A 24,994-nucleotide genomic window follows, 5' to 3' on the forward strand; every position below is an offset into this window, starting at 1 on the left:
TTTAAAATACAGATTCCCAGGCCTGTCTCTTTAAGGCTCAGGTAGAGGAGGTCCAGGAAAGGCGACAGGGAATCTGTGGTAAAATAAGCAAGTCTGGGGAACAATGGGCTATACAAACTCTGTAAAGCTCTTAGGTTTTTACATCTAGAATTCTATACCCAACACTTTGGGTAAAGCCTCTGGGAGGCACTTTACAAGTGACCTTTACTCACATGCTCCTGCAGGGAACAAGATACAGATAATCCCTGAATTGAGCAAGAGTTATTTTCTGGAAAGCCTCAGGTAAGTTGATTTTTTTGGTAGGATAGAATCCCATTGATTCACTCTGAATTTCAGGACATTTAAGTAGCATCTGCAAGGTGATGATGTCAGTGCATGAAGGAAAGGGTATGGCTTCCAGATAATGGTCCTTCCTGTTGAATACAGCATTTTCCTTTAATACAGGAAAAGAAAAAAAAAAAACTGTATATGACTTGATGAAGAGCTTTACATAAAGTCCAAGGAGCCATTTGAAGGCTTGGATCAGTTAGAGAAGCAGACTGGACTGTAGCTAACTAAGGCAGTTTACTAATAGTGTGAAGAGAGGGAGTGTAATATTGATGTGGCAAAGGAGAATTATTGCTTTGGTGTTAACCAGGTGTCACTTCTCTGCAGTGATGTTTATCCATGCATCGTTGAGACTCCGGAACCTCAAGAACAAACTGGAGAATAAAATGGAAGGAATAGGTTTGAAGAGGACACCGATGGGCATTGTCCTGGATGCCCTAGAACAGCAGGAGGAAGGCATCAACAGACTCACTGACTATATCAGCAAAGTGAAGGAATAAACATAACTTACCTGAGATAGGGTTACAGCAGAAATTGAGTTGCAGTTTGCCCTTGTCCAGACCTACTTTCTGCTTGTGTTTTTGAAATAGGAGGTGCACGTACCACCCAATTATCTATGGCAGCATGCATGTATAGGCTGAACTATTATCAGCTCTGATGTTTCAGAGAGAAGGCCTCAGAAACTGAAAGAAAACCACCACCCTCCTATTGTATCTGAAGTTTCACGTGTGTTTATGAAATCTAATGGGAAATGGATCACACGATTTCTTTAAGGAAATAAAAAAAATTATGGCTTTTACAGCAACAATACTGTTACAGGAATAAAAAAATTGTCAAGTATCAAGACCATACAAGTAAATGAAAAGGCTGTTAAAGTAGATGACATCATGTGTTAGCCTGTTCCTAATCCCCTAGAATTGCAATGTGTGGGATATAGATTAGTTTTTATTATTCTCCTTTAAAAATCAAAGATGATCTCTATCACTTTGCCACCTGTTTGATGTGCAGTGGAAACTGGTTAAGCCAGTTGTTTATACTTCGTTTACAAATATAAAGATAGCTGTTTAGGATATTTTGTTACATTTTTGTAAATTTTTGAAATGCTAGTAACGTGTTTTCACCAGCTGGTAACTGTTGCAAACTTAATGTCATTTTCCTTAAGATGGTTACAGCTATGTAACCTGTATTATTCTGGACAGACTTGTTAAAAAACAAACAGACAAAAAATAAAACAAAACGAGTTCTATTTACCTTGCACATCTTTTGTTGTTACAGTGAAAAAAAAAATGGTCCAAGAAAATGTTTCCCATTTTTGTATTATTTAGTTTTTAACTGGAACATTTAGAAAGAAGGAAATAAACGTGCATTTTATTAATTCCTTAGAGACACAAAGAGGACAATAATAGCTGATCTTTTGAAAGTTGAAAAACGTCTTTAGATGACCAAGCAAAAAGACTTTATAAAATGGTAATGAAAATGGAATGCAGCTACTGCAGCTAATAAAAATTTTAGATAGCAATTGTTACAACCATATGCCTTTATAGCTAGACATTAGAATTACGATAGCATGAGTTTATACATTCTATTACTTTTCCTCCCTTTCTCATGTTTTTATAAATAAGGTGATAAAAATGTTTTGCCTGCCAATTGAATGATTTCATAGATGAAGTAGAAACATTTAGGTTTCCGTTGCATTAAATTGTGAAGACAACTGGAGTGGTACCTACTGAAGAAACTCTCTGTATGTCCTGGAATAAGAAGCAATGATGTGCTGCTTCTGATTTTTCTTGCATTTTAAATTCTCAGCCAACCTATAGCCATGATCTTTAGCACAGTGATATCACCATGACTTCACAGATACGGTCTAGAATCTGTACCCTTACCCAAATATGAAGAATAAAATTGATTAAAGGTTTTTTTGGTGAGACTTTATTTAATGCACATCTGTCTTAAATACCTGAGAAACCTGGCGACGACCCTATGAACAGTGAAGATGTTCTACATAGCAAACTTTACCTGTTTCAAATACTGTTTAGTGAAGCTTGAATACCTTATTAACTTGCAGCCAGAATAAAACAATTCTAGTGGGATCCTATTTTTAAGTCTGACATGAGTATTATATATACGTTAGCCCCTTCCATTTTCTACAAGGTGAATTCTGGTGACAAAATACAATCAATTTGGAGAAATTAATAAAAAAAAAAAAGATACTTGTAATTACTCCTGGCCAGTGGTCAATTCTAGAAAGGTAATAATAGAAAAATATAACATATAAATATTATAAATTATGATTACATTTGAAAAACAAGTTAAAATCTGCAACTAAGATCTTTAGGCTTGGGTGGTAGAAAAAGCATAATGTGAACTGCTTCACCTCTTTTGGCAAAACCTGTGTATTGAGGCCATAAGCTATGAAATTGGATCATCTTTTCTTCTTGTATATCTAAGATAAAAACCCTCTTACAGCACATTTTGAAATTCCTGACTTTATTAATAGGGTGGCTATAAAACAAATGCATAGGGGTGTTCTAGAATTTTTTTTTTTTTTTTTTTTGAGATGAGGTTTCGCTCTTGTTGCCCAGGCTGGAGTGCAATGGCACAGTCTCAGCTCACTGCAACCTCTGCCTCCCATGTTTAGGCGATTCTCCTGCCTCAGGCTCCCAAGTAGTTGGGATTACAGGCATGAGCTACCATGCCTGGCTAATTTTGTATTTTTTTTTTTTTAGTAGAAACGGGGTTTCGCCATGTTGGTCAGGCTGGTCTTGAACTCCTGACCTCACGTGATTCACCCACCTCGGCCTCCTAAAGTGCTGGGATTACAGGCATGACCCACCACGCCGGCCTAGAATTTCAACTACTAATTTACATTAAGTTTTTAATTGTGTTTAAAGTGCTTTGTCCTATCAGAGTTTAGCCTCTTAAATGTAGTATGTGCTAGACACTTAAAGTTTTGTTTGTTACAGCCCTTTCTTAGCTATCCTGCTTTGTATGCAAGGATGTTTTCTAATTAAAGGATGAGAACAAAACTATCAGCCATTGAAAACTATACTTAAATTTGGATACTTTTGTACATACTAAATTATATTTTTTAAAAAATAGAAACACCATATTTCTTTCCCATGGCTTGTCTTTCCAAATAATGTTGTTTTTAAGTTTGTCCCTATTAGACCTATTCTCCTCTACCCTGTTTTGTTTGATACATGCCACTTATGATACCATAAAAGGAGAAAGAAGGCAGGTGCCAATTATTCACTCAGGTAAAGGAGAGAGAAAAGGCACCAAAACTTTTTATTTTTATTTATTTTTTTTGAGACGGAGTATCACTCTGTTGCCCAGGCTGGAGTACAGTGACGCAATCTCGGCTCACTGCAACCTCTGCCTCCCCAGTTCAAGCAATTCTCCTGCCTCAGCCTCCCGAGTAGCTGGGATTACAGGTACCTGCCATCATGCCCAGTTAATTTTTGTATTTTCAGTAGAGACGGGGTTTCACCATGTTGACCACTCTGGTCTCGAACTCCTGACCTCTGGTGATCCGTCCTCCTCGGCCTCCCATAGTGCTGGGATTACAGGTGTGAGCCACCGTGCCTGACCCAAAGCTTGATTTTCTAATTTCTAGAGTTCACACTACTTCTATCATTACAAAAATCTCAAATTCTATGCACCTAGTGACTAGAATGAATAATTAAGGCCTCTAGGAATTTGGAAGGAGAACAGATTGAAGTTGTCTGGAAAGTTTTTTATGGAGGACACAGGACCTGACCTGGGAGTTGAAGACTGGGTAGGACGTTCATTAATGGGGAACAGGAGGGAAGTCTTTTGGAAGAGTTAATGCGAGCAAAGGCACAAGGGTGTGCACAGGGATGTTTCATCAAGAGGAGTATAAAGGATTTGTGGGAGATGAGACGGGGTTAGTAAATTGGGGCCAGGCAATGGAGTGCCTTAAAGAATACAATAAGTAGTTCAAGTTTAATCCTGTAAGCAAGTTTCCTTTAAAATATGTTTGAGAGCGATAAAATCAGACTTGCAGAGTAAACATATGCGTGTGTGTGTGTGTATTTAGCCAAAACCAAAAGCTTGTCAATAACTATATTATGTGAAACTTTTTTTCTATAAAAACAGCATGCTGTCTCCCATTGTCTCTCTATATATGAAAACTTGCTGCCAGGAAGTTTTCATCTATGCAGGGTTAACTTTTCCCGTTACTTTTCCTAGTGACACTTAGTTTTCACTAGGTTCTGTGGCTTACGTGTTCTGCCCCTCACAGGTACCCCTATAGAAAGAATACTCCAAAAACACCAAGGGAGTTGCCAAGCGAGAAAGCCAGGCAGGGTGGGAAACTGAAAATCTCCACTGATTCTCCAGAGAAGCGCTAAGGAACAATCCTTTCATTTCAAAGCATCAGAAGGGCCAGGAGCTCAATTCATCCTTCCCATTTCCATAGGATGAAACATAATTTGTTCCCTTTAAGATACTATGTGATGAATTATAGCAGAAGAGATGGAAGGAGAAAAGAATGGGAATACAATAGTTAACACTTCTGTTATATTTATTATTTACCAGAAGAAAATAATAAAGCAAACGTTTAAATTTTTTTTGAACTTCTGCTTCTGGAAACATGACTCTAAATTTCACCTAAGTCACTCAAATTGATTGCAAGTAGAAAATATTGCCTCTGAATATTATATTTTATCTCCTTCCACCTTCCTCTTCATCCCCTACTTCTTCATGGCCCAAACATTCTGCCTTTTACAAATACCCTTATCAGACGGTAGCATTGTTCCCAGTTCTGCCACGTGGATCCTAAAGTATTGCTGCTGACATAGTCTCCATGCTGTAATCCAAGAGCCACCATCCCCATTTCTTGTTCTTCTAGATGACTCTGTTGCCTCTTACGCCAGTTCTTTTGGCAGTTGCACCTGCGATTTAAGCATTTGAAGAAACATAGGAAATTAATCCTGGAAATGTAAGAGCTTTACAGCAAAAATTACAAAATGTACATGCCTTAAAAGATACAGAATAGATTTGAAATTCCAGCCAAAGCACCCCCAAAGTCAAGATAAAACAACAGTCCTAACCACCATTTATTGGACATTTACTAATGCCAAGGACTGTTCCAAGGGCTTTGAGCACACGGCAAAGTACATCATGGAAATAAGAAGGCAGGTGCCCAAGTTGGCCTGCGTTCAAAGACTGGCACTAGCAGGTACTAGTTATGTGGTGTTGGGCATCAGTTTTCTCAGCTGTAAAATGATAATAATATCTAATTCACAAGGCTATTACACAAGTGAGTAATCCATGTTAACGCCTTTTTTTTTTTTTTTTTTTTTTTTGAGATGGAGTCTCAGTCTGTCTCCCAGGCTGGAGCGCAGTGGCACCATCTTGGCTCACTGCAACCTCCACCTCCTGGGTTCAAGCGATTCTCCTGCCTCAGCCTCCCAAGTTGCTGGGATTACAGGCATGTGCCACCATGCTCAGCTAATTTTTGTATTTTTAGTAGAGACAGGGTTTCACCATGTTGGCCAGGATGGTCTCAAACTCCTGGCCTCAAGTGATTCACCTGCCTTGGACTCCCAAAGTGCTGAGATTACAGGCATGAGTGCCCAGCCCAACACTTTTTTTTTCTCTCTAAGACAGAGTCTTGCTCTGTTGCCAGGCTGGAGTGCAGTGGCACGATCTCGGCTCACTGCAACCTCCGCCTCCTGGGTTCAAGCAATTCTCCTGCCTCAGCCTCCTGAGTAGCTAGGACTACAGGCGAGCGCCACCACACCCAGCTAATTTTTGTACTATTAGTAGAGACGGGGTTTCAACAACCTACCACTAATTTTTAAAACACTATCTCATTACATCCTACAAAAGCCTTGTAAGGAGGGAAATGGCTCAGAGAAGAGAGTAACTTGCCTAAGATCACACAGCTAGAAAGTGGCAGAGCAAGATTTGAGCCAGGTCTGCCTGATTTCAGTGCTCATTATTATATACTGTCTGTAAAAATATCACTATAAGAATATAAAATATATGTTCTTTTTAAAAAAAGTCTTTCCTCTTTGAAGCACACTCCTAATCTGATGGTCAGAAATGTTTAAACATGAAATATAAGCCTGGCAAGGTGGCATGTACCTGTAATCCTGGCTACTCAGGAGATTGAGATGGGAGAATTACTTGAGACCAGAAGTTCAAGACCAGCTTGAACAACAAAGTGAGACCCATAAGGCAACCTCTGCCTCCTAGGTTCAAGTGATTCTCCTGACTCAGCCTCCCAAGTAGCTGGGATTACAGATGCGTGCCACCATACCCAGCTAATTCTTGTATTTTTAGTAGAGACGGGGTTTTACCATGTTAGCCAAGCTTGTCGTGAACTCCTGACCTCAGGTGATCTGCCCACCTTGGCCTCCCAAAGTGCTGGGATTACAGGTGTAAGCCACAGTACCCAGCCACCTGATTTTCTTAAAAGAGTTTTATAACAAGGCTAGGTGCAGTGACTGATGCCTGTAATTCCAGCACTTTGGAGGCCGAGGTGGGTGGTTCACCTGAGGTCAGGAGTTCAAGACAAGCCTGGCCAACATGGTGAAACCCTGTCTTTACTACAAATATAAAATTTAGCTGGGCATGGTGGCACATGCCTGTAATTCCAGCTACTCAGGAGGCTGAGGCAGGAGAATTGCTTGAACCTGGGAGGCGGAGGTTGCCTTGAGCTGGGATCCCGCCACTGCATTCCAGCCTGGGCGACAGAGACACCATCTCAAAAAAAAAAAAAAATTATATATATATATATATGTGTGTAAAGCATCCCCCAGGGCAAAAAAAAAAAATTATGAAACAACAATAGAAGTCTAACACTGCAAACCCACTTCATACTTCTGCCTCATAGGAAAACATTAAGGACAAGGCAAGTTTTTAAAGGGTTTCAATTGTCATTGTATCTTAAGAAAGTAACTCATCTATCATGTATGTACCTTCCAGAGAACACTGAAGATGCCCAGTGTCCCCTGGGCATTTGTTTAACAATGACTAGGAATGTTTCTCCCTGTATTGCTAATGTCCACCTGCCAGTGTGATGAACCATTTTGGTCATCTGCTATGGCTCCTCTTGCAGCCAGTTCTTGGCCCACAATCTTTGGCTAGGAGTGTTTTTCCAGCATCGTGCCCACCAGAAAGGACCTTTGATGTGTGGCTGCCTACCAGCCTTCAAGCCAAGAGGACGTCCATGGCTTATGACCCTGTACCTCCCTTGTGCCAAGCTTTGAGAAGAGAGGGGTGTGACTGCACCCAGCAGGGCTCTCCCACGGAGAACACCAGTAGTTAAGAGAAACCATGAGTCAGGTATTTAAAATAACTGTAAAGCTGCAATAAATAGTTAAAACAGTGTGTTCTTTGTATTATGGAATGGAAAAAGAAGCATTTTATGTAAGTTATTCTCTGTATTTGTTTATATATGCATGGAAGAGTTCCAAAATAATATTTTAAATTTTAAAAAAATTAAATTATTTAGAGAGATGGGGATCTCACTAATGCCCAGGCTGGAGTGCAGTGGTGCAATAACTCATGCAGCCAGACCCTCTTGGCTTCAAGTGATCCTCTTGCCTTTTCCTCCCAAAGTACTGGTATTACAGGCGTGAGCCACCATGCCCAGCCCAGAATAATATTTGAAAAAGAAAATGTGGCACTGACCCAGCATAGGAAACCCAGACACATATTTACTTATTTAAAATATGACCAAGCTGGTAGTTCAGATCACTGGGGAAAAGAGGAATGAGTCCGAAATGATCACTGGTTAACTATTTGGAAAAGAAATAATAAAACAGCCTTTTTGCTTTCTACTGACTTTAAAAATTAACCCTTTAATCGATCCATAATATGAAATATTTTTTTAAAAACCGAAAACTATAAAAGTTGCATGAAAAGGCAGGCACACATTTTAATCATTTTCAAAGAAGCCATTTCTAAGCAGAATACAAAAGATAGAAATCATAAAAATAGCTAGCCATGATGTTATAAAAATGTAAAACTTACAAACAGAAGAGGATCAACTTGTGTTATTGTTAGAGAGCCTTTTCCCCCTTCGCTTGTTAGTTTTTAAAGAAAGTATGTCTAGTGTGCTTGTGTGTGTGTAGCCTTACACAGGGCGCACATATGCATACACTCAGAGGCTGGGAGGCAGGGTGGGTGGGAAGGTTGGTTTCAGCACAGGCTATTTAATTTGGTCTGCCTGTATTAAGTTCCTGCTCTGGACCAACACCTCAGTGGGTGTCCAGGATAGAGATGAGCAAGACCTGCTTTGAAGAACTCAGAATCCCGTAGGAGAGTACACTGTGGCCAGAAGGGCTGTCAACCTGAAGCACAATGTAGGAGGTGCCATAAAAGAAGTGTGGACAAAGGGTAATGGAAATACACAGGCAGAGTACTCCTGATGTTTTGTTGTAAGAAGTAGCATTTGAGTCAAGCCTTGGAAATTGGACAGATTCTAACAGATAGAGATAGAAGAAAAGGTAATTAGAGGCAAAGGGTGGTACAGAGGCAGGAAAGCAAGGTCCTTCAGGGAAGATAGCAGCAGACATGGTTTACCATAGATATCAGAGTCATGGTTGTCAAATGTGGTCCCGGAATAAGCAGCAGCAACAGCATTACCAGGGAATTTGTCAGAAATGCAAATTCTTAGACCCCATCCAAGACCTACTAAATCAGAGACTCTGTCAGTGGACTCAGTAATCTGTATTTGGCCCTTTGGGTGATTTTGATCCATAATAACATTTGAGAATCACTATATAGACTTTAGAAAAGTATATAAAAGACCTTTTTTCCCCACTACGCTTTAAAGGCAAGCAATTCTGGTTTACGTAATTCCTGGATTATACATGCTCTTGATGAGCTTGAAATGTTACATTCCTTTTTTCCTATGGAGGCTCCCTTTATAAGGATTGTAACATTTCCAAAGCTATGATCTATGTTTGGCCTTGGCTCTTATAGATCATCCTGGTTTCTTTATTGGAGGTCCCAAAAATGGGGGAGAAGGGGTCGAAGGGAAAAAAGGAGTTGAAGATAACCCTGGAGTTTTAGACCTGAATGCGTGACAGAATGCAGATAAGACAGACAACTGGGAACTAGAAACCACCAAAAGGCCTAAAAATGAGCAGCTTGGTCTGGGGACAGATTGAATGTGCTAAGAAAACCCTGAGTGATCTAAAGGGAAAGGGAAATTTGGGGGTTGTTCTAGATTATGTGACAAGAGAAAGAGAAGAAAATTTCCCATTATGTGATGGGAAAGAGGAGAAAATTACAAAAGGATAGAATATAGAGAACCTGGTTAAAGAGAAAGAAGATTTTATAAATGTGGCAAAGAAGAAATGGCCAGCAATGAAGATGAATGCTCAAGGGTTTGTAAACTTCAATTCTGTAACCATAACAACTCCTAATGTGTCGTGGAGTCTGTTGATTAACTAAGGCCGCTCATGACATTTTTATACTGAAGTCTTTCTGGAGGAAAGTTTAGCAATAGCTTTAGCCAACTGGATGGGAGCAGTCCAGATATACGTGAGTAAGCCTGAAGTGAAATTGAGTGAATGTTAAAATAGTAATCTTGCGTGATTGGCACAGAAGCTTGGATATGATACAAAATGCAGCTGGCCTCAGTGAATTAGACAGTTGCTGCAAATGGGATTTTATCTCAGTGAAAAGTACAAATACTCATTTGAGATGATAGGAGTGAGCAGACCACAACATTTTTGAAGATGAAAGAATATTGCACATTTGTCAGGGAGGGATAGGCCTACACCAGCCTAATGTCTTTGTGCTATCATACTGACTCAGCTTTATTAACTCAGAGGGAAATGATTTAGTCATTATCTAATAAATTCAGTTTGTTAGATAAGACAAAGAATCTTAAAAACATAGCTAAAAACAACAAGAGCAAACTAAAAAAATTCTACAGAAGCCAAATAAATCATGTAAATGAGGGAAGCATGCCAGGTGCAAAGCAGTAAGGGCAAAAGAGAAAAACTAGAGGGTCCATGAGCATTCTCAAGGGTGAAACCAATGCACAGAAACAGCTGATTGTTTCCATGCCAGTGCGGTGTGGCCAGATCTGATGCTCCAAGTGGTGCTAGATATCTGGATTTTTTTGCATGTGGCATCCAAAAAACTTACACAATAATACCCAAGTCAAATAAAATGGGCCTGCAGATCTGACCTCATGCTTTACCAGTTTTCAATACCTGGCCCAGGGAGTAAATTTCTTTTAAACCGAATTGAATGGGTAATTTCTCAGAGGAGGAAGCATTTGAGCAAAGCAAGTATATGGATTTTCCTTTATTTTTTGCCAGCAACTTCATTTCAGGTATCCTAGGCCAGAAGCATGGGGTAGGGAGAGAATAAGCATTAATTTTTTAAAAAAGACTTTTTAATTTTATTTTTTTGAGATAGAATCTCGCTCTGTTGCCCAGGCTGGAGTGCAGTGGCACCATCTCAGCTCACTGCAACCTCCAGCCCCTGGGTTCTAGTGATTCTTGTACCTCAGCCTCCTGAGTAGCTGGGATTACAGGCGAGCGCCACCACGCCCGAATATTTTTGTATTTTTAGTAGAGACAGGGTTTCACCACATCGGCCAGGTTGGTCTCAAACTCCTGGCCTCAAGTGATCGACCTCCTAAAGTACTGGGATTACAGGCATGAGCCACCACATCCAGCCTAAAAAACAATTTTAAAATACATGTGCTCTATCAAGTACAAAAATCATATTTCCAAATCTAGAAGGAAAATAACTACTTTTATTTTTGACAGAGGGTCTCACTCTGTTGCCCAGGCTGTAGTGCAGTGGCACAAACATGGCTCACTGCAGCCTTGACTTCCTGAGCTCAAGTGATCCTCCTGCTTCAGCCTCCTGTGTAGCTGGTACCACAGGTGCATGCCATCACACCAGGCTAACTTTTAAAAATTTTTTGTAGAAACAGGATCTCACTTTGTTTTGTTGCTCATGTTGGTCTTGAATTCCTGGGCTCAAGCAATCCTCCTGCCTTGGCCTCCCAAAGTGTTGAGATTACAGGTATGAACTACCGTTCCCAGCCAGTAACTACAATAAAAAAAATTTTTTTCTGTCGGGCATGGTGGCTGAGGCCTGTAATCCCAGCACTTTGGGAGGCCGAAGCAGAAGGATCACTTGAGCTCAAGAGTTTGAGACCAGCCTGGGCAACATAGTGAGATCTCATCTCTACAAATTAAAAAAAAAAAAAAAAATTAGCCAGGAATGGTGGCATGCATGTGTGGTCCCAGCTACTCAGGAGTCTGAGGTGGGAGGATCACTTGAGCCCTGGCGGTTGAGGCTACAGGGAGCCGTAATTGAGCTACTGCACTCCAGCCTGGGTGATAGAGAGAGACCCTGTCTCATAAACAAAAACACACACACAAAAAACTTTGCTAAGAAAAAAGTTTGTTTCTGAACAATGTTCTCATTAGGAACATCACACACACACACACACACACACACACACACACACCCCTCCACAAGATTTCAAAAGTGTGTTTTAATTTTAACCTCAGTTTTGAAAACCCAGGGATTTGGAGGGCATCTGTCCCAAACCCCCAAAACCCTTCATTTCATTTCACCTCTATCAAGTGAACATTGTCTTGTCTCATTTGATTGGGTAAAACCATCCCTTTCTGCTGGGATTTTGTGACATTACCATTTACAGTGTTTATTGTATTTTGAGTCTTAAGATGTATATTTTGGGATATTTCGACAGCTCTGAAATCAGAATGCATCTTAAATTTGATGGTGTTTTACAATAGCTGGCTGGAGACCCAAGTGTGAACACATCATAGCTATCCATGCTATTATTACCTCCATTGAGTCATGTGCCCTGTTGATACGACACACACAGATGTATTGCCTCTTAAAATAGCTTTTAAAGAAAGATAAGTAAGCAAATGTGGTAAAGTGAGATGGTATGCAGGAATTCTTTGTACTACTTTTGACCTTCTGTAAGTCTAAAATGACCTCAAAATAAAAAGAAAACAATTAAAATATCTTTTAAAAGATTATACTATGTTTTGGCTTTAAAGCAGAAATTTATAGTACATGCAGAAAGGCACAGAAACAGAGTACTGGGAAGCAAATTGATACTAGTGAAGCAAATTTTCATTACTGCAATGAGGCACTTTCATATTTTTCTTGCTGCGCATTTTCCAGGACCAAATAGATGAAGTTGTGTGATATTTTGTAACTGAGACACAGGCAAACAGATGCCTGTCACAGGCCAAGCCAGGCAACTGAAGGCAGGAGAAATTGCCCGTCCTTCAGAATAAATGAAGCCATTTCAAAGCCTAGGGAGATATGCAAGATTGTCATTCAAAAAACATGTCAGAGTTCACTTTGCAGCATGTTTTTCTTAGACTAAATTTTTTAAACCACCACCACCAAATACACTGAAAATTGGTAGCAGTTGTGAATTAAAATACGAAAAATGCAGGGCTTGGTAGGGTGTTTTATTCTTGCAATTATCACCATGAATTTATTTCAGTGTCTTTTGTTGTAGACCCTAGACCCAAAACTGTAGTGTTCTCAGTTCAGTAAAAGGCAGAGGAGCTGAAAAATTAAACCTACACTGTAGGCTGTGTGTGAGGTCGAGACTGAACCTGACTTACTCACCACTATATCCCCAGTCCTTCTCACCTGCCTGACATAGATATTTGTTAGATTAACAAATAACTGAATGGATAGAATGGAATTGACCCAGGGAAAATGGATTTGCTCAGCAGAGCACTCAGAAGTCAGGGAGTTGGTTCAGATGCTCTTTTGAACTTCATTCCCTCTTCTACTCTGAATTTACATGCCACCTTTAACACAGATTTTTTTAAAAGACATCTCATCGTTCTTTTCAGACTGTTCTTTTCTGAACGTACAGCCACCAAGGTGGCTTGAATATTCTTTGCCAATGACTAGTTACTGGAAAAGTGGTAGAACTAGTTTCTCTCAAACAACACCCCAATTCACTCCCAGGGGAGTTCTGGCTGTCTAGAGAAGAGCAGGTGCAGAAAGTCTTGATGCTGTGCCCAAGGGCAGGCAAAGAACCATTGTCTGACCTCATGTGACCTCCGGCGATCTCAACCTGGCCACTGCTCCAGGAAGAATCAGAGCCTCTCTAAACCATAGATGAAAGTCAGCTTTGATTCAGAAGAATGGGCTATTGATAATTCTCCATTCCAGGAGTTGGGAATAAGGACCATACATATGTATATATGTGAAAGACTAGCAATTATTTCAGAATATCAAGCTCTTTAAAGCAGAAAAAGAGCAAGCATGCATAAAAATTCAACATGTCTTTAAAAAACACAAATCTGTGTAATAAAATAATATACTGACTATTCTGTCAACATAATCTCATGGCTATATTACACAAGATTTTAAAATAATATAGTTCATTATCAATCTCCCGTGGCCACCGAACACATCTTTCAACCTCAATAAATGCCATCATCATAATGACCAAAACATTTTTATTTCTGCAACTTAAGTTGCAAGGAAAATAACCTTTCCACTCAGCAGTAATTGTGAATCATGGTAAATATTAAACTGAAACAGTGATTTTAAAACCCCATGAATTCACGGTGATACCAACCTGAAGTTCATCATTTATCTGCCTAAAAAGCGAGCACTACAAATGTAATTTCAGACAGTCTCTCTTCATCTACTAAAAAGAACTGTTTCTATGCATTTTAGAAGCATTCAATTATCTACTATTGGCCCAATTTGGCCTTTTTTTTTCTTTTTTGAGACAGAGTCTTGCTCTGTCACCAGGCTGGAGTGCAGTGGCACAATTTCGGCTCACTGCAACCTCCACCTCCCAGGTTCAAGCAATTCTCCTGCGTCAGCCTCCCGAGTAGCTGGGACTACAGGTGCCTGCCACCAAGCCCAGATAATTTTTGTATTTTTAGTAGAGATGGGGTTTCACCACGTTGGCCAGGATGATCTCAATCTCTTGACCTCGTGATCCACCTGCTTAGGCCTCCCAAAGTGCTGAAATTACAGGCGTGAGCCAATGCACCCGGCCTGGCCTCATTCTTATTTATTCCTCACTATAGCTTCCTGGGGATCTCTGAGTGTCAGCTCCATTGTGGCTGGAATGGTGTTCTTTTGAATATGCACTTGAAGAGGTCAGAAGAATGAGGTGAATTAAAGCTTGACTCTGGACTCAGAACCGGCTTTCAATGTCAGTTCTACCACTTCCTAGCTGTATCTCCTCCACATGTTATTAAATTCTCTAAGTTTCAGTATCCTTTTTATTAAATGGGGAGAATAACAGTACTTAGACCTTATAGGGTTGGTAAGATGATTACATGAGTTAATTCATATAACGACTCCAGCCTGTAGTAAATGCTCCCTAAATATTAGCTGCTAATATTATTGTTACAGAAGTCATATAGGCGTACCTAGATATGGAGTGCTACAGGTATACATCCTTAGAGGTAACAGTAATTTAGTTCTATTGGTAATGCTCATTGGCGTCCCCCCGTTGGTCTCAATTAGTGAGTATCCCCTTACGTTAAAACAAATAGGGAATAAAGTTGGGATGCATTTTCTATGGAGGGTGCTCAGTCACCGTTTCTCCCTCCGTCTACTTACAGGTTTAAGATAGGCGACATTGCTGTGACGAATGTCGTTTAGCAGCTGATCTCTGGGAGTGATTTCCACCAATGGGGGTGGCCTGTTTCTCGGCACTGGCTTGAGTGTTTTGATGACATCTTTGAGGTTGGTTTTCTCGGGTGGTTCTCTGGCTTCCGGCATCCGAGATTTGCGCTGGATTCTCTTCAGCTTCACCACCCGGAAGGAGTCAGGGTCTGTCCTGTACTGCGGCGCCTGTGATGGCTTTTTCATCATTTCACTGTGTTGACTGAAGGGGACGTTTTGGGAGTTGGGAGGCCGAGGTGGCGGTGGCTGGAAGAACTCCTGCATTCTGGAATCTGGCATGGGTCCTCCCAACATCTCCCACATCCCAGGGGGCAGCCCCAACCCATTCTCTAACATGGCTATCAGCTTCTTCTGTTCCTTGAGTTGCTGCTGTTTTTGCTCCTCCTGTCGTTTCTGCCTTTGTTTATCCTGATTCCTGGTGAGCAGATTAGTGACCACCATTCTGGGACCCGGAAGCTCAAAATGGTAGCCCATCTTCAGGAGAGTGCTGTTTGCCTTCAAAAGCCTGGCTATTTCCATTTCAGCATGGTGACCCAACATGTGCCTCTGATTGTGAAACCGAAGCTCAGTTAGCGTCTCATTAAACTGGAGACACCTCATGATGGCCACAATCCCTTTACCTGTGATGAAATTGGACTCGATGTTGAGAGTGGTGATGCTTCTATTTTCACGCAACATGTTAGCCAAGGCAAATGCTACATTCTCATCTGCACCCACATTGGCTAAACTGAATGTTCTGATGTGCTTGTTTTTCTTCATTGCATTGACAAAGTCCAGTAACATTTCTTTGGGGATGTTTTCAATGTTGTTCAGGTTGAGTTCCTTCATGTCAGGATCATTTTTTCTAACTCTCCTCAAGCTCCCATCCAGGTCTGTCTGGTTTCCTGAAGGCCTTGCACTTACCTTCAAAAAGCTGGTATCTAGAGCTAACTTCTTAGGATCTAATTTTGATATTTTTTTCTCACTTTGTTCTTGGGCCTCTGGTCTGTCTCTCTGTTCTTTGAATGCTTTGTCAGTTACCTGCTGGCAGTTGTTCTCACAATTTCTAATTTGTTCCTTTGCTTTGCCTTCCTCTTCTCTGCTTGTTTTTTCACTGTCTTCACCATCATCTTCTCCTTCATCACCATCTTCTTCTTCTTCTTCATCTTCTTCATCTGTTTCTTGGACATTGCTGCTGCCCTTTGATTCTCTTTTATTCGCAACTATTTCATTATTGAGCTTTTCTTTTAAATACTGGGCCATATTTTTATTACGTTTGTCTATTTCTTCATGCTCTTCTTGAGTCTTTTCCTACAAGAGAGGTTTATGAGGATTAGAATACATAGCAGAGAAGAAATACGAAGTAGAGCATCAGCTACTGGAGATAAGAAAAATACTTGTTTAAATGAGCTGGTTGCTATTTTAAATAATGCTTATTTAAAGAGCTGATTGCTAAAAATGGGTGGTTATCCCATCCCATAAATAACAATATTAAAATGAAACCTTATTAATTTTGTTTTAATATTCTGTTTTTTAATGGTGTTTAATTTCAGAAGCAGTTAAAAATTGTTTTGAAAACCTGATAGAATTGTTCATCGATACATTGAAGCCTGGATTTTTTTATGCCAAATAGGCATCTAGTACTCAACAGTCCTGAGTCAGGGCAATAATTTCCTTATTATTCTAATATATTTATAATATATTGGAATAATGAAATTATTGCCCTAAAATTAACATTCCTACAATGTCTACTAATCTAGTGTAGAATGTACATGAACTTCCTCTGAGAACATAACATAATGTATGGAAAATTAGATCAGTTTGATATTTTGGAATATATGTATATTTAAAAACCTCAATTTTAATTTTGAATATATATATATGTATATTTAAAACCTCAATTTTGATTGTATTTTTTCAGTTCTTTGAAAACTGCCATGGCTACTCTGTCTGGGACAAGTTTACTATCTCGGTTTCTTTTGAAAGAAAGTGCCTAGGAACCAGAGCCAGCTGTAAGATGGAACAGGATTATGCAGACATTGAGAAATAATTGCTTAGTCTGGGAAATAAAATGGACCTTTTATCAATAATGTGTATTAGATTCTTGCACATCAATTATAATGATTTTCTATGCAATATGTGTGCCTCATAGGTATCATTTTGAAAGCCAGTACAGCAAGTTGAGACACAGGTTCATCTGAGCAAAAATTTCATGCTCATAACTAGGTCGGAAGAGACAGTGACAAGTCACATTAACCACCTGAAGTCTTCACCACTGCATTTCTCATCTTGACCAGAAGGGGGAGCCAACTATCAAGCTGTTTAAGTTATACCAGAGGAAGAAAAAACATGTTGCAAGTACTCATTTTTACCCCCGACACTGAATTGGCTTTTAATCCATTGACCTCCAGTTGTAAAAAATCTGCAAATTGTATCATGAACTCTAACCTGATCAATCCAGCTGTTTCTTTTCTTAATCTTAGTACATGTTGAAACTCTCCTGACTGTAAAACCAATGGACAACTTTCCTTAATTACAGCCAGCGTAGTAATTTAACAAGATGTGTCTTTGTCAACAGGCATAACCTAAAGAGACTTTACCTAGGAGGCATCTCTGTACTCTTTTCGTTAAGTCATTTTCAAGTGGAACATTAAAAAAACAATTATACTCATGCACAGTAAGTTTGAAGAGTCAACAATTCTAGGTTTCAGATTTTAGAAAGTGAAGAACTAGCTTCAAAAACCACTTAATAGCCATCTATTTCTAAATGTCGTCACTGACAGCCAATACATAGTAATAAGATAAGACATTTTCTGGTTATTCGACTTGGTTTAACTGCAGGGTGTGTGGCCAGACTTCAGGAGGACTGAAATGTTTGACACTGTGTGCAGAACACTGCATATGTTTGGATGTGCCAGAGAGACAGAGGCTACAGAACTGTCATTAGTTTCTCAAAGGGGCCTGCAATAAAAAAAGAGAGAGTTAAGGACAACTGCCTGGGTTATGAGTTAAGAAACCAAGTATCGTGGCAATAGAACACAGGCTTTCTGACACAGCAAACCTGACAGCAATTTTTAAAAAGAGACATTTGCAAGAAATCACCCAATTTTCCCCTTGGAAATATAAATGTAAGTGTTTCAGAAAGTTCCAGTCTGGAGTAGGATTAAATATTATGGTTTAATCTAGATATTGGCAGAAACAAAGCAGAACGAAACCCTGGAGTCCTGAGAAATCACAGTTACAAAAGGGACACCTAACAGCCCAGCCCAGGCAGCCATTTCTCTGTTGTACACAAATCTCTGGTTACCTCGGATTTCACAAAGGTGACAGGAACTCGTTCGTCTTCCAACATGCGCCTGGATGCCTTTTCCCAATACATATAATCAACAAGAGATTTATGATTGAAGTTTCCTGTCGGTGGCTTGTCAGTTTGATCTTTCTGAATCATTCCCACGGGAAGGCTGGGGTCAGGGGCCATGACTTCCATTTCCGACTGCAGTTCTTTGAGTTCTTCAGCGGACAAGTTGGCCAAGATTTCATCTTCATTAATCTCCTCATCGAGAAGTTCTTCTTGATCTGAATTTCTGCTGTGCTCCGACATTATTTTTTCTAAATATTATTTTACTAGAAAAGAATAATCAAAGATGATTTTTAAAAAGAAAGAAAAAAAAGCCTCAAGAAGGTCCCCAAGTTAACAAGTGTCCCAAGTTAACACACCCTTGAGATATATTTTTTTTTTCCCCAGGAACCTCAGTGGTTTGCTGAGCAGCTAGGAGTGATCACAGCTAAGCTCTTGCCCGGATCTATATTAAGCAGGGCTTGGCGGGTTGGGGTCAATTTATGGAACTACTATGCTGCTCTCTTTTCGGCAACTTGAGTCAGCTGTGCAAATCCATCTGACATTTCAGTACAGCTGCTATGTTTGCCAGAGACTAGCAGAGACCACAGAATCTCTGCAGGAATAAAATTAATTATCTTCCTATATGCCATCATGTTGCCACACACAAATTCATGCAGCTCGTACCTATATACCCCAATACTCCAGGGGATTCCACTTGTTTTTTTTTTTTTTAATTAAAGCAACTTACAATATTTCAGAAGGGAAATCCAACCGGCAACCTGAATTCTTTTTGATGTGAAGAATTCACTTGAAGGTAGAAATCAAACTCTTAGGGTCTGCCTCTTCACTACAAGTTGACTGTGGAAGCAAATAAAGTAGTGTACGGTGGAGCAGAGGTCTTGCTATGTCATTCATCCTCTGTGTAAGCCGAACCTTTGCAAGATGTCCTATTTGCATCTAGATCCTGTGATCTAACAGATGGGGACAACCAGCACTTGAATTTCCACTAAAAGTGAGTTTAATATTTTAAATTATTTGCTTTTCTTATTAAGTATCCATTAAGCCAATATCAATGAAAATGGATCTAAAGTGAAATGTTAAAAAAAAAAAAAAATCCAGACCACTAATATACTAAAAGAAACCATGAGAAGATTTTTTTTCAAACCCTGACGGGGCAATATGCAACATTTGTCCAAATTACAAATGTCCATTTCCTTTGACCCAGCAACTCCACTTTGAGAAATGTATCCTCAGATACACTACATGGGTAAAATGGCATGTGTGCAAGTTTACACAATATGGCAAAGTACAAAAGAGTGTGTTTTGCATGCTATTTGTGTGACAAAGGGTACAAGAATATATGATACACAAGTTTTATTATAAATATCTTTAAGACATGGTCTAGCTTTGTCACCCAGGCTGGAGTGCGGTGCTGCGATCTCAACTCACCGCAACCTCTGCCTCCCAGGCTCAAGCCTCCTGAGTAGCTGGGACCACAGGTAGGCACCACTACACCCAGCTAATTTTTGTATTTTTTGTAGAGACGGGGTTTTGCCATGTTGCACAGGCTGGTCTTGAATTTCTGAGTTCACGCAGTCCATCTGCCTCAGCCTCCCAAAGTTCTGGGATTACAGGCATGAGCCACTGTGCCTGGCCCGTAAATATATTCTTATTCAGAAATACACATTCATTGTACAAGAGTTAGGAAAACATAGGAAGGCAGAGAATAAAATTTTCCCCTTACCTCACTGTGAAGCTACCACTATCAACATTTCGGTTTTTTCATTCCAGTCCTTTCTTTAAAGCATACAAACTCTATCATTTTTTCTCATCTGTTTTTTTGACTGACAAAGACAGGATTCTTTTTTTCTAGGCAACTGTGTACTCTACTACTAAATACTTTTTTATTGCCATTTGTTAGGATTCTTTATATGGATGCACCATAATTTATATAACCAATCCTCAATTGTTGGATGTTTAGAATGTTTTCAATTCTCACAAGCACAAATAGTTCTTTAATAAATATCCCTATAGCTAAATCGTTTATAAACACACAAGTTTATTTCCTTAGAGTAAATTGAACAAATTCCAAAAAGTGAAATTGCTAGGTCAAAGAAAATGAAGAAATTAAATACTTTTTATATGTAAATTAAAGTAATAGCAAAAACCACAATTACTTTTGCACCAACCTACTAGGACCCATCTCCAATCTATGTATATTAAATATTTACAGATACTATACATGTTGACTGGGCGCTGTGGCTCATGTCTGTATTCCCAGCACTTTGGGAGGTCGAGGCGGGAAGATCACCTGAGGTCAAGAGTTCAAGATCAGCCTGGCCAATATAGCAAAACTCTATCTCGACTAAAAATACAAAAATTAGCCAGGCATGGTGGCGGGCACCTGTAGTCCCAGCTACCCAGGAGGCTGAGGCGGAGGTTGCAGTGAGCCGAGATCACACAACTGCACCCCAGCCTGAGTGGCAGAGCAAGACTCCATCTCAAAATAAATAAATAAAAACAAACAAACAGATATACGTGTTACCATTCCAACATTTCATATATATGTAAGTTTGAAACTTGAGATATCCCTTTCCTTTCTCCAAAAGTATCCAAGGATTTTAGTTTCTTGTGTATCTGTCCAAGGATATTTTATTGATAAAATTTGTGAAAAAGGAAAAAAAAATCAAGTGTGAGTTTGAAATGGAAGTTAAAATATTTTCTTTCTACCCCAGTGTTTTATCTTGAGCACTCCAGGTTGAAAGGCTTTTCATACATAATTAATGCCCTGGAAAGGTATTTCCAATCTACTTGAATGAGAATTTTCGAAGGACACAGGTATGTACTGGCAACTTATCCTTGGCCTCTCCCCTATCAGGTCTTTTTTTTTTGAGACTGAGTCTCACTCTACTGCCTGGGCTGGAGTGCAGTGGTATGATCTCAGTTCACTTCAACCTCTCCCTGCTGGGTTCAAGTGATTCTTGTGCCTCAGCCTGCCCAGTAGCTGAGACTACAGGCGTGTACCACCACACTTGGTGAATTTTTGTATTTTTAGTAGAGACTGGGGTTTCACCTTGTTGGCCAGGCTGGTCTTAAACTCCTGACCTCAGGTGATCTGTCCACCTCGGCCTTCCAAACTGCTGGGATTACAGGCATGAGCCACCATGCCTGGCCAGGTCTTCCTTTTAGTCCCTGTAAAAGGGGGAAGAGTTGGCCTTGGTGGGCATGGAGGTAGACCACTTTGTAGACCACTGATTTGTGGACCATCATTTCATAGATTTTTCTTTGCAGAACAATGATCTAAAGAGACGCAGCAAAAAAAAAAAACAAAAAACAAAAAACAAAAAACAAAAACATTTTGTTCAGGGAGGCTTGGGAAATGTTATATTCTGCATTTGTGTTTTAGATACTTGTAAAGCACAATTAACTTTGAGAAACTCTGAGAAATCCTACACTAAAGAAACCAATTTTTTAACCCAACCCTCCCCAACCTTAAAATAATTCATACTTCAGGAAATACAGAGCTAAATATTAAAGAGGAGGCTCTGGAATCAGTATACCTGGATTTCAGTGTCAGCTGCATTTCTAAGTCACGTGATACTGAGCAACTTAGCCCATATCTGATAATAGTGTCTACCATATGCAATTATTGAGAAAATTAATGAGGTTTTATACATATATATGAGGTTTTATTTATATCTATATCTATAGATGTATATAGAGTAGGATGGTACATGGCACAGACTAACCATCAATAAATGTTCAACAGTATTATTCTCATAACTCATGGATAACTGCAGAAATACTTAAAGAAAAACAAAGGCAATGATAAAACGCAGTATGTTTACATAAGGTAGTACATTTACATGTACTACATTTTAAAAGCCATTTTTAAGATAGAAACCATTATATTAACGGCAATAAACAAAAGAGCTTTCAAAAATCTTGTTGCTTTTACAGAAAGAAACTGAGAGACTTCTAGGTGGAATTGTGTATAAAGAAAATAGAAAACTACTATTTGCATATAAATATGAAACTCCCCCAAGCAATAAGCTTTTAGATTCAAATTCTCTTCTGATGAATTCCACTCATTTTAATGTGATCAAAATGCTTTTGATGATCAAGCTGATTTAGGAATTTCTGTAAGGAGTGCTCCTTCATCTGACTTGCATCTTGCTGAATGAGCGTAGGAAGTGGATAAATCTCTCCCAGCTGCTTCTACTGTGCATTTTATCCATATGCTGACAGGGAGGGTTTACTGGTGTAATTAGCCTCATTTGACACAGAGATGATTTAGTTGTACTTTTTCTTAATGATGTTCCACTGCTGCCACCTAAACAGCTTCTCATATCAGAATCCAGCTATGATACCAAAAGAATGTAGCTAGCTGTAGGATAATTGACAGAACGTTGGAGCCAGATAGGGCATCACAGATTATCTGGTTTTGAATCAGAGTCCTCAGGGGAAGTTATTAAGTATATTGTCTCTCTGGACCCCACCCAGAAGTGACTCAGGTCTGGGCTCAGGAATCTGTATGTTCTGAAAGCTCTCCAGGTGATTCTGATGTGTAAATAAGTGTGAGGGTCACAGAGCTACTGCAAGCCACTCCTTTTACAGATCACGCTCAGCGAATTTAAAACACATTGCACTCATTCATTTATTCAGCAGTATTTGCCCAGTGCCTGGTTGTGCCGTGTGCTGTGTTAGGCACTAGAAATACAAGAATGGTTGAGACAAAGTCACTTTCCAGTGATGAAGAGAAGTAAATAATTGCTGGTTGCATTAAATACTGTGAAAGGAGATGAACACTGCATTTTAGAGAATCACAGGGGAGACCTACCTTGGTTAGGAAAGTCAGGAAAAGCCTCTCTGAGATAGTAACACCTAATGGATGAAATCAACCATAGGATAGGAGGGAACAGCAATCTATGCAGAGGGAACCAAGTGCAAAGTCCTTTAGATAGGCAAGATCTTGGGCTGTTCTAGGCAGTGACCCAAGGTGATACTCACATGACTGGACTCTGTTGTGCAAGGAGGAGATGAGGACAGGGACCCAGGCAGGGGCTAGATCAGATAAGTCTTTATGACCTGGAGTGAGTTGGATTTCATTCTAAGTGTCATTGGAAACCACTGGAGGGTTTGAAGAACAGGAGTAACAGGTGATTTACATTTCTAAAAGATCACTTTTGCTGCTGGCTGGAAAATGGACTGGAAGAGTTAGGGAACAGGCAACAAAATCAGGAAATAAGTGAAGACCCCAGTCTCCTGACAGCCCTTAACACTCAAGGTTATTTCAGTGTTTAGATGATCTCAGAGGCCCTGGGTGTCTTGTTTTGTCATTACAAATAAGGCTTATAGTGTGCTGAGGAAGCGCCAGCATTTCTTTCTACAGCTCTGATCTTCAGTGATTACAGTGTTTTGCTGCATCCCCATACCCCCTGCTTCACACACCCATCCCCTGCAAGGAGTATACTAAATTTTGATAATAGAGAAAAAGCTCATGCCAAATAATAATTTCTGGCTAAATCTACAACTAAGAAATTCTAATATTTTAAAATAGACTAGAAAAAAGAGTTACATGCATGTTAACTGATCTCTGGTGAAAGATTAACATTAGTTCATGGTTATGTAGAAAAATTTTATATATATAGATACGTACATACATGCTTGAAAATGCATAAAATAGTCCTGGAAGGATACACAAGAATGGTTATATTCCTGAAGTAAGGTTACCTGGAGTGGGGAGAGGAAGAGCGGGGCTAGAAGACAGGTTTAAGAGGGAGAGTTTCCACTGAATACACCCTTTTTTTTTTTGAGACAGGGTCTCACATTGTCACCCAGGCTGGAGTGCAATGGCACCAACATGGTTCACTGCAGCCTTGACGTCCCGGACTCAAGTGATCCTCCTGCATCAGCGCCACAGGTAGCTCAGACTACAGGCACAAGCCACCATTCCAGGTTAACTTGTTTTTTTCTTAATAGAGATGTGTTTTCGCCATGTTGCCCAGGCTGGTCTCAAACTCCTGAGCTCAAGCAATCCGTCTGCCTCAACATAGCAAAGTGCTAGAATTACAGGCATGAGCCACCATGCCTGGCCTGAGTACTCTTGTATTTTGTAAAAACAACAACTATCTCTTTTGTTGTACCAGCCTACAGATTTCCTGATTTTTTGCTTAAGTTGAATTAGGACTTTTTGTGACTTGCAGCTTGAAGAAGTCCTAATATACTCTCCCACTTAAGTCCCTTCAGTGATTTTCTATAGCCTAAGGATGAATCCTAATTTCCTGACATGGCCTCAAGATCTAGACTCTGCTTCCTTTCCCAGTTGTGTTTCTCCGTCCTTATCTCATGCTGTTTCAAACACAACCAACTTGAGGACCCCAAGGGGTGAAACTCCCTGTCATGCTCAAGTTTTGTGCAGCTTGTTCCAGTTCTGAAGTTACCTCCTCCAGGAAGCCCTCCCTGACCTTGAAAACTGGGCTTGGTATTGCTCTGATGTCCTTGCCTAGAGCTGGGCACTTGCCCCCATGGTGTTGTCATTGCCATTTCACTGACCAATCCTTCCTCTAGGGACTGTAACTCTGTGAAAACCAGGTTGACTTTGTTTATCATATCATCAGTAATGCCTAGCATAGTATTTAGTGATATAAATTTTTTTTGCAGCTAATCTCTTAA

General features: G+C 39.8%; 2 protein-coding genes across 5 annotated transcripts in view; one reads left to right on the top strand and one right to left on the bottom strand.

The window, feature by feature from the left end:
- ARL6IP5 (ADP ribosylation factor like GTPase 6 interacting protein 5) overlaps positions 1-2,242 on the top strand; it is an 808,776-nt gene extending 806,534 nt beyond the window's left edge. For both annotated transcript variants that reach the window (XM_050781315.1, XM_050781316.1), the window contains exon 4: positions 655-2,242. In XM_050781315.1, the coding sequence (XP_050637272.1) occupies positions 655-827 (173 nt within the window). In that variant the 3' untranslated portion in view covers positions 828-2,242. The remainder of the gene's footprint in view (positions 1-654) is intronic.
- Positions 1,908-19,223, bottom strand: LMOD3 (leiomodin 3). 3 transcript variants are annotated; one of them, XM_050781301.1, is made up of 4 exons: positions 19,068-19,223; positions 18,287-18,603; positions 14,935-16,290; positions 1,908-5,243 (listed from the first exon to the last, which is right to left on the bottom strand). In XM_050781301.1, the coding sequence occupies exons 2-4, from the start codon at positions 18,578-18,580 to the stop codon at positions 5,217-5,219; spliced, it is 1,677 nt and encodes a 558-aa protein (XP_050637258.1). In that variant the 5' UTR covers positions 18,581-18,603; positions 19,068-19,223; the 3' UTR covers positions 1,908-5,216. The 3 variants fall into 3 exon arrangements, with proteins under 3 accessions (XP_050637258.1, XP_050637257.1, XP_050637255.1); XM_050781300.1 differs by lacking the exon at positions 19,068-19,223 and adding an exon at positions 18,697-18,790; XM_050781298.1 differs by lacking the exon at positions 19,068-19,223 and having other exon boundaries at positions 18,287-18,792.
- Between the last annotated feature and the right edge of the window lie 5,771 nt (positions 19,224-24,994).

The sequence above is a fragment of the Macaca thibetana genome, chromosome 2 (genome assembly GCF_024542745.1).
Source record: "Macaca thibetana thibetana isolate TM-01 chromosome 2, ASM2454274v1, whole genome shotgun sequence".
Classification (NCBI taxonomy): domain Eukaryota; kingdom Metazoa; phylum Chordata; class Mammalia; order Primates; family Cercopithecidae; genus Macaca; species Macaca thibetana.

Coding starts and splice junctions, on each gene's coding strand:
- LMOD3 (XM_050781301.1), bottom strand. CDS start 18,580: ATGTCGGAGCACAGCAGAAATTCAGATCAAGAAGAACTTCTCGATGAG. Junction 16,291..18,286: donor TCACCTTTGTGAAATCCGAG/GTAACCAGAGAT, acceptor CCTCTCTTGTAG/GAAAAGACTCAAGAAGAGCA. Junction 5,244..14,934: donor ATGTCGCCTATCTTAAACCT/GTAAGTAGACGG, acceptor CTTAAATCGCAG/GTGCAACTGCCAAAAGAACT.